Here is a 9,908-nt window from a genome sequence, read left to right on the forward strand (position 1 = left end):
GTCCTCCACTAAATCATCTTGAAGGTTATAATAGGCAGCATTTGTCTAAAACAACTAAGACAGCTGCTGATTCAACTTTGTTTTCATTTTGGAGACTGTGGTTTGTAGTATTGATTTGTACTGTGTTGTATTGACATGTTTCTATTATTTTGACAACCCAGTTTTGGTCAGTGAGCTAGTCTAAACAACAGAAACACACAAACTACATCCTCCACAATGATCAATGATGCCGTTTCAACATAAACTGAACATTAGAACAATCAGATTTAGTGCAGGACTGTTATACTATAATACACTTGTTTTCACTAGTGTACCTAATGTTTTGGCATGTGAGTGTTTCTCTTTGTATTTAATTAACGCACACAAAGCCCAATGCACAACAAGAGCGAAATCGAAGTTTGAATGACTTTATTGTCAAGTGTTATGCAGGCAAAGCTTCTTTTCTGCTCGTTTTTTTTTTTTATTATTATTTTTTTTATTGACATAACACATTTGTACAAACCAGTTTTAAAAATATCAATAAACCGAAGCCTTTGAGGCTAACCTGGCAAAAACCCATTATCAAATGTCATGGAGACGGACAAACATCTTTAGAAAAAGATTTACAAATGAGATGTCACTACAAAATATCAAAGAAAAGAAAAAGAGTCGGTCGTCACACAAAATATTACCAAAAAACATCTAAATTCGTTTGGTATCAACCTTTTTAAACTTTAAACAGTAGCCACTCTTTTTGTTGCTTTCTTCTTGTTTTGTTATTTTATTTTTTCCTCCGAAAAAAATCACGTTATGGCGCAAAGAGTAAAAGAAAGAAGAAGAAGTGAACAGCAATGGTCAGACGTAGAAAAAGAAAAACAGAAGCACAGAGAGTAAAGAAGAAAGAGAAGCAGCACTACGGCAAAAAACTCAAACATGCTGTACACAACCTTGGAATCAACGCACACAAATACGAGTCCAGCAAAAGGCAAATATTACAAATCAAGGATAAATAATAAATTAGCCATACACAGTGGGGTCCTGTGTGTTAACATACTTCAAGGGCAGAAGGTGGGAGGGGGTGGGGGTGGGGGGGTAGACTTTTATAAAATAAAAATATCTTTTAATTTAAAAAGAATGTACGCACTGAACTAACACAGAGCAACACCACCAGAAAACATCTCGTAATATCCACATAGCTAAATAGCCCACTACCACTCGCAGCTCTCGTCCCTCCTGCTTCACCTGCCTGTGCTGCGGCCTGCTCCCCTCTTCCTCCACCTCCACCACCTCGCTCTGATGTTCCCTCTGTACAACAGCTTGTGTTAAGGCAATTGTGGCACATGGGTGGTGTAGCGGGGTCAGAGGCGGAGAGGGGTCGTCGCCAGAGCACAGGAGGCAGCGACAGTGCCGCCCTCCCGACGTGACATGTTTCTTGCGACAACGTAAAACTTACTTACAAATGCAGTTGATAAACCGTGGTATCGGTAAAGGGTTCGTTCGGATGGCGGCACTGCTTCCCCGTGTTTTCCCTAATCTTAGAGCGAACTGGCTTCTTTTCTTTTTTTTTTTTTTCTTTTTTCTTTAATTAACAGAGAAAACTTCCCCTGACAATGTAAACATGGTTTCACTAGGATTGTCATTATAGTATTGCTTTCACTACACAAACAAAGTTGTAGAAAGCTAGATTGTTTTTCTCTATAGAAACCTTATTTTTTCTCTAATGGCCACTGCGCCTCAATAGGAATGCATTATTTATAAATCTTTTTTTATATGTGCTTTTTTTCCCCCCTACTCCTTTAGCTTTATGCCCTATCTTCTTCAAGAACAGTTAATTTGTTGACTGGTCACAAAAGGAATCAACACCTGAATCTGATCTGAGGACTTGAACCTGAACCATAAATAAAACTCAAATTAGGTAGATCCTCTGCAGGACAGCATGGGAATACAAATGCGCTGTCATTCATACACGTCACGTTTATACACACACACACACACACCATCCCAAAACTGTCACCGCTCCACAACAGCTCTGTACCATGATTGACCCTCAGCACTGTCTGACAGGTAAGAAACGGGAACACAGCTTTGTGCATAGAGTTAGTTTCTGTTGCGATTAGGAAAAAAACGTCTCTCGATGTCGGATGGTTTTTAAGATTCTGCAGGTCCCCCTGTCTTGTGCTACTCTACTTACATTCCTTTCCCCACCGCACATGGAATTATTATAGATAAATTTTATAAAATGCCAAACTAATCTTTCATACACGCTAGAATTTTGTTATTATATGTGTTAGTCGTCTTTTTAGATTGTGATGCTTATAGTTTTCGGTTTCTATCCATCGCATCATCTTGTCTCCTTTGAGACCGTTTTCAAGATTTTTTTTTTTTTTAAATGATGTAAAGTAAAATAAAAACAAAAAAAAAGTTATCTTTCTCACAGTCCCTGCAAAGTCCTCCAAAAAAACAGGAAGTCAGCCGCCTATTCGAACTCCTCCTCCTCTGCCTCCTCCTCTTCCTCCATGTGATTGGAGGTGGTGGGTGTAGCAGGGTCAGAGTCACGCGAGAGCGTCGCTACAGTGACAATCTGAGGAGAGGCGCCCAGGTCTTCGGGGGCGTCCTCCTCCATGTCGTCGGTGGTGATGATCGCCACCGCGGCACCGCTCTTCTTGTTTTGATGGGTCTTGATGTGCTTAGAAAGGTGGTCGCTGCGCATGAAGCGCTTGGAGCATTCGGGACACTCGAAGCGCTTTTCTCCTGTAGGAGAGAAAAGACAGGGTCACAAATAATTATAAAACTAAAGTAAGGGCTTCCAGTTGTCTGCAGGTAGTTCCCAGTTGTGCCAAAAAAATAGCTTTGTCTGGTTTGTTTTCTGATCATATAAAAGAAAGAAACTTATTTGAAAACAGTAACATTATCAGCAACTATTCTAATAATTCTTTGTAGAAAAAGGGCATGTCCTGCTTTTTTCGGTAAACCAGTGTTTGGATTTCGTTTTTCTTTCAGTTACTTGTTTGACATTTCAAAGACTGAAGATCAAGATAAAAACACTGCAGCCGTAATCTGGGTTCATATGTGACAATATGCCGTCCTCGGCTCCACCAGTGTGACCGTGCCGACCCACTATCCTCACTTCAGGGTGGTTTTCTGGGACTATTTTCTGAAATACAGCAGGCCTTCACTAATCTCAATATGTTATTAAACACTGCCAAGAGTAGGGCATGTTGTTTGGGAGGGACTGTGCTGCCCTCCACCTTGAACATCACAGCTAGAGATGAAGCCGTTGCGGAGCAGGTTGTGGTTTATAAATACATAGGAATCTGGCTAGACAGCGCATTGTCCGTCTCTTATCACGTCCTCATGCTGCAGTCGAAGGTCGAGGCAAAACTTTTTTTTTTTCCCCTGTACAGAAATCCTTCCTGTTTTCCGTCTGCTGCCAAACGCGTGATTGTTAAAATGACCATACGTACGACAATAATCATTGTTTAATGATGGGGAAACAATTGCTCTCTGTATGCTTCGGTCCAATGGCCCTCTATGAATTGTCGTCACAACATACACTGGTTTACGCTTATTTATATCTTTCTCTTTGATACTCGCCCCCTATTTAAGTCAACTATTGCAGCCAAGAACAATACACAATGTTCCTCTTACACTGGAGTATAGATGGAGCCTATCCCAGCTGAGATCAGGTGAGAGGCGGGGTACACCCTGTACAGGTCACCAGTCTATCGCAGGGTGATATTTTTAATTATACCTGTAAATGTTTTACTACTGTTTTATCAACTGGGACTTCTCCTTTGATTTTGTTTGTCTTTTTTTGGATTTAGTTATTTTGTTTCGTGCTTTCTCTTCCATTCCCAACACAAGTCTGACTGTCATTGCAAATAAGAACATTTTTAAAAAATCATCTCTGTTTTCGTGTTTTCCCCCAACCTGTGTGTGTTCTCCGGTGTCTCTGCAGCTCGTCGCTCCGGGTGAACCTCTTGCCACAGAAGATCCAGTTACAGACGAACGGCCTCTCGCCGGTGTGCCAGCGCAGGTGGGCCCTTAGGTGAGATGTCTTGCCGTACACCTTCCCGCAGCCCTCCATGTGGCAGATGTGCTGCTTTTTCTTTGTGGGGTCCCCACTGTTCCTGCAACAAACACCTGAGTTAGGCGAGAGCTGGAGAGCGTGTGGTTGTGTGGTTCAGACAGTCCTTAGTAAAAACATTTAATAGAAATTTATTTGCGTCCTGTTCAAACATCAGTAGTCTCCTAAATGACTTGATGTTTACTCCAGTTTGCACATATTCATTATGCTGTGTGTTTCTGACCAGCCCATACCTTCCTTCTCCATCCCTGCAGTTTGGACAGGAGCAGGCGACTCGTCGAAGCCTCTTGCTGGGTGGCCCCTCCTGGTCTGAAGAGCTCTGAACGGAGCCCAGCTGGTCTGGACTCATTGATGAACCTGCTGCCACGTTGCCAACGGTGAGAGTCACGGAAGGCGACTGAACTTTGACCCCGTCCTGACCCTGTGGCTGACCTGGTTGAGAATGTTTGTGTGAGCGTATTTATTAAAAACAAGTACAGTGTTGTATTTGTGGTTGTGTAGACAGACTATTTGACTGAGCAAGACATCCTCATATAATTCAGCTTTGAATGGTAAATACAGGAAACGGAGTACCACGGTACAGCAGATTAAAATGTTGGTACAATCGAGCTTCACATACTTTCACAATAACCACATTCTATGGAAGTGAATGGATCAGTACTGGATTATTGAGTCCTTACCCTGTAGACCAGTAATGGTGAGGGGTACACCTTGCACTTGAACCCCAGCTGTGCCCAGTCCTGCGATGCTGACAGTCTGTACCCCTGACCCTGGGTTGATCTGGCCTGCACTCAGTGTCAAGGGAGTTCCGCCCAGGGAGACCAGGCCTCCACTCCCTACTGGTGTCCCACCTGCCACCGGAGCCAGCGTGAGCTGTTGTGGCACAGCTGTCCCAAGTCCACCCTGGAGGGAGACTCCACCTGGCAGCTGCAGAGTCTGCCAGGTGATCTGCCCGGAGGGTGACATCGTTGGAGTACGAATAAGGACCTGTGCTGGGTTCTGGAATGCCTGAATGGGCTGCAGGGTTTGTCCTGGGGCCAGCTGGAGGGTCTGAATGTGCTGAGGTTGCTGCTGGCCCTGGGCCTGACCCTGACTCTGAGCCTGGGGTTGGAGCTGGAACTGCTGCACCAATTGGTGCCCCACCTGGCCCACGATCACCTGTTGGATGGTTCCTGCTGTATCTGTCTGGCTCTGCAGCCCGTTGGCCTGGTTCTGACTTTGAGAGTCTGCCTCACTGCTTAGCACCTGGGTGTCAGCTGATCCAACCTCAGATCCCGCAGAAACCACTTGAGCCCCGTCAGGCATGCTGTCACTTTCAGCTGCCGTTGCTGATCCAGCTCCAGCTGTTGCCGCCCCGGACACTGCTGTGACCAGCTGGTTGCCATTGGCAATAGAGAATGTGCCATCTGCTGATTGGATAAGCTGCACGGCCCCGCCCCCTCCAACGTTATTGATCACAGGCAAAGCTAGGGTCATGCCACCGAGGTTTATGGGTACTGTGGTCATAACAGGAGTTTGGGAGCCTTGCAGAGTTTGCAGTTGGAGCGGGAAAGACTGAGCAGGACGGATCTGCAACGGCACCGTCTGCTGATTGGCTGTACTTGTCAGGATGGTCTGCTGGTTGGCTGGCTGGAGGATAGCCTGGGTCTGACCTGAACTCGAAGTCTGGATGAGCTGCACCTGCTCAGGCAGAGCCCCGATGGAGGCCGCCTGAGGGCTGATATGGATCTGCTGTCCATCTGCCGTCTGCAGGTGAGGGATGACCTGATACTGGACCCCGCCCCCAGCATTGGGCAGGTTCTGAACCTGGATGATCTGGAACTGCTGCTGTTGCTGCTGCTGACTGGCTGCAACACTGTTGGTCCGCACTTCTGCCTTCACCTGCCCAACAGAAAAGAAGTAATCATACAGGTAAGTGGACAAAAACAAACAAAAAAAACTGCCCAAACCAAGTTCCCCAACTGCTATACCTTGCGTCCACAAGGAGAGCTGTCATTGGCCAATGTGGTTGCTACAGTCACAGCAACAGGTTGACTGGTGTTCTCCTTGGCCATAGTAGGTGCTGCTGTAATGATCTGCCAGCCGTTCCCAGTGAACTGAGCTGGGACCAGTTCCAGCTGTTGGGGCAAGAGGGCCTGACCCCCGGCTGTGTCCACCACAATCTGACCCTGGAGTTGACCTGTCTGCAGCTGGATTTGACCAGCTTGGACCTGGATCTGATGGGGCCCTGCTTGGACCTGGCTCCCCTCTGCTCCCCCCTGCCCTCCTATCTTACTGCAGGTAGCCGCAAGCAGAGCCAATGGAGAGGGCTGAGAGGAATCCTAGAAGACACAGTAGAACAAAGGGTGGATGAGTGATGGGAGGGAGGGGAACAGAGAGAGAAATGGTCAAACAGGAGTGGCAAGGGAGGGAATGAGAACAAATCAGTCGGGGACCGAGACGTAGACACACAGGCGGCTCATATTCATACACAAACACATTATGTAAAAAAGTGTAAATAAGCTTAAGGATAGGACTGAGCAAATATCGCCACTCACACAATGAACAATTTAAAACGAGGAAGAGAAAGAGAGAGTAGAGAGAACGAGCGAGGGGTGGGGAGAAACATGGTGCAGAAAAAAGCAACACAAAAAGCTGAGAGAGAGCTGTCAGTGGAAGTGGGCGGTATTACAGGAAGCGAGTGGGTGGGCGTGTGAGAACCACATTTCTCTTTTCTCAGAACAGTGGAGGAAAATGCCGCCTTCTCTCTCCTCCCTTTCAAAGGAACTAGGTCGCAAGCACATTTTTAATGCCGCGCACCTCGCAATTCTGCACGGGAAACGGCTCAGATTGTATGAAAGCTCGAATAGCATGAAAGCAGCATAGCGGCAATGCTTGTCATACACATTTAACAACAAAAAGAACAAATTGCCTAGCTTGAAAACAATCTCCCAAGACATACACAGCCTCAACAACCTGCTAATAATAGAAGTTCCACAGTTGCATAGCCACATACCAAAGCTGCAGGTCTTTAAAACATATCCAGACGCGGAATTAATTAATTTTCATCATTCAGATCAGACAATAGAAAAGTACACTGGTGGAAGTGTGACAGCTGTAGAAGCCTCTTTAGGAGGCTCTGTGTTGGCTCTCAGCAGGGCTGCACAGAAGCAGGAAGTGGAATTCACCAGAGAAACGCCCCCAGAGGTGTCTGGCTGGCTGGCTGGCTGGGAGGGAGGGAGTACATTTTTGGCCTACAGGCAAAGGCAAAAGTAATGAACTATAATAAACTCCTACTACTTTTCTACTTTTTGTGCGTTACCTGCGATCCAGAACTTTTCCCCCTTTTAGATGCTTTCCCTCCTTCAGTTCCAGATGATTCCTTCCTCGAGTCTGTGAAAACAGGAGTCAAATGTTAGAATATCTCCACTTATAATATAATCTCACACTCAGCACTGCAAAGTGGCAGGTTGAGCTCTACACAGGTGCTACGTCCTGTAAATAAAATGTGAGCACAATGCGGATGTAACACAACAAATGTGATCAATAAAGGCAGAGGAGAAACCAGTAACCTCATCATCAATATCAAAGGGGCATTGAGCCTCGTATCTGTCAGACGGATAGAGAGGAAAGAGGGGTGGAGACGGAGAGGGGGGAGGGTACCTACCACTCATAACGCATTAATATACGGAGAGGGAGAGGGTGTAGTTCACGGTAGAAGGCCGGCCGGGTACAGAGGCGGAGGACGGCCTATATGTTCGGCTCTGGGCCGTGGCGGATCTGCCCGTTTGACGAAACCACCCACCGGCCAGGAAGGGCGGTGCCAAGCGCAGCCACAATCAAGCAGCCCCAAATAACGGAAATAACAGAGAGTGCAGTGACCGTCCCCGCTCCGTCGGACCCCTCGCAGCCCCGCTGTATGTCTCTTTTACCGGACACGCAGTCCATAAACGAGCAAATTGGCGCTTGTCAGAACGGTATCCACAGAGAAGTTGGCAGTGTGTGACCGTGGAGGCCCACCCACTTCCATTTAAGCATCAGGACAACACCCTCTTCGCTGCTCCTGCCTGTCACCGCCGTTCCTCTCGTGGCACGACGCGGGGACGCCTCGTCGTCGTCCGTCGTAACACCGAAAGCAAACCGTCACCAGTGTTTTTATTTTGAGCGTATTCCTTTTTTTTTCGTGCACAATTGATTTTATAAAGGGGGAGATACGGGGAGATAGCTGTGGCTTTTGTGGGCGGACGCGCTCCTCCCACATATTCAGATTGGACGACGGGGCTCGGTGTGCGAAGGTCGAGATGGGAGTTGTATTTTGGTGAGGCCTCGCCTTCTCGAACTGACTAGGGCGAAGGGAACTACTACTCCCATGATGCTCCGCGGCGTCGGTCGGCTCGAAGCGGCGGTGTTGGTAGTCATGTTAGTGTGAGAGCGAGAGGGAAGGGCGGTGACTTCTATGCTATGGGGGGTTGGGCGAACGGGAAAGGGAGGCGTGTGTGTGTTAGTTTCACGATGACACTTTGAAAACAAGATAAAGCAGGAACTAAAGTAATGTCATTACTACAAAGACAATATATAACTACAAAAACACGTAACATATATCTAGACATACTTTCATTTATTTTGCTCATTTATATCTTTTCCCACATAGGTCCCACATATTAAGTCAGTTTTAAAGGTCATGTGGTGGAAAAGTAGACAGTTCAAGACTGAGATAAACAATGGATTAACTGCTCAGCAGGAAATTAATACCCAATTATTTTTTTTAATTGATAAAACAATTGTTTTTCATACATTTTTTGCATTAGTTATTGGACAGTTCCACAAAATTCTACATTAAAATAAACAGTTTGAATTATTTATCAGTCAATCAACAGAAAATGTATTCACTAAGGTATTGATAATACAGTAAATCAATCATTTAAGTTTTTTAAAACCTGATTTTGACTTTTATTCTTCTTCAGTAAATTGATTTGTGCCTTGAAATAACAAGCATTGGTATTTGGCTATATGTCCTTATTGCCTAACTATGTTTTATTGTCAAAATCATTATTGATTATTTATTTATTTGTTTATTAAAAACTGCTGTCATCATGACTTTGGCCAAAAAACAGACACCGTCAGTGTTTAGTAAGCGTATTTGGAAAGAGTAGAGGTCAGGACCGAATAACTGGTATTTAACAGGAAGTGAGCAGCAGACAGTCTGGAAACAGAAGTGACGTCTCCCGCTCATATGACAAACCTTCTTTCAGAGGGAAATGACATTTTAAATTATTCCCAGCAAACCAAACCTGCGTGTTGACTGAGTAGGCCTGTGCGGTCCCAGGCAAGGGGCTCTGCAGAACAGTGACTTTAGCCGAGCGGAGTCACAGCCCCAGTTCACCAAGCAGAAAACATCATTAGCAGACAGCCAACTGAGGATATGCCTCTGGCACACAAGGGAAATATTTAGGCTTATAGGCAGTCAGCCAAGGCAGTACAATGGCACTGTCTCACTCAGATGTACCCAGTCACACTGATACTCATTAAAAGTACATGCAGTTTTTTGTGAATATGGGAAAATGGGATAATTGATACTTAACTATCCAACATGGAGCTTGATGTTTGAATGTTATAACAATACCCAAAATGTGTTAGCATTGTGTGACATTTTACTAATATGAACTCTAAATGTGACTTTTCCTCCATGAGAGAAGTAATTTGCTTTAAATAACACGAATACGTAAACATGTAGGCTAACGCTTGGTGCATGTGATTTGAGTATGTGTGTGGGTGTGTTTTAGGGCAGCACTGGTACTCTGTTGTAATGTAACTGCGCACACACACCTGGCGTGGCCCAGAAACATATAAACACACATGCACT

The 9,908-nt window shown here is 45.5% G+C and overlaps 1 protein-coding gene across 1 annotated transcript; it reads right to left on the reverse strand.

Annotated features, from left to right (window-relative positions):
• Positions 1-293: 293 nt before the first annotated feature.
• Positions 294-8,794, reverse strand: sp4 (sp4 transcription factor). The gene is made up of 7 exons (XM_084562836.1): positions 7,713-8,794; positions 7,368-7,438; positions 6,037-6,387; positions 4,747-5,947; positions 4,300-4,498; positions 3,910-4,109; positions 294-2,730 (listed from the first exon to the last, which is right to left on the reverse strand). The coding sequence occupies exons 1-7, from the start codon at positions 7,717-7,719 to the stop codon at positions 2,456-2,458; spliced, it is 2,304 nt and encodes a 767-aa protein (XP_084418962.1). The 5' UTR covers positions 7,720-8,794; the 3' UTR covers positions 294-2,455.
• Between the last annotated feature and the right edge of the window lie 1,114 nt (positions 8,795-9,908).

This window comes from Chelon labrosus, assembly GCF_963514085.1.
Source record: "Chelon labrosus genome assembly, chromosome: 16".
Classification (NCBI taxonomy): domain Eukaryota; kingdom Metazoa; phylum Chordata; class Actinopteri; order Mugiliformes; family Mugilidae; genus Chelon; species Chelon labrosus.

What these genes read in the sequence shown, in the direction of transcription:
- sp4 (XM_084562836.1), bottom strand. An exon ending in GGAAAAGTTCTGGATCGCAG is followed by an intron (nt 6,388 to 7,367) that starts GTAACGCACAAA and finishes TGTGTCTTCTAG; the next exon opens with GATTCCTCTCAGCCCTCTCC. An exon ending in CACCATTACTGGTCTACAGG is followed by an intron (nt 4,499 to 4,746) that starts GTAAGGACTCAA and finishes ATTCTCAACCAG; the next exon opens with GTCAGCCACAGGGTCAGGAC.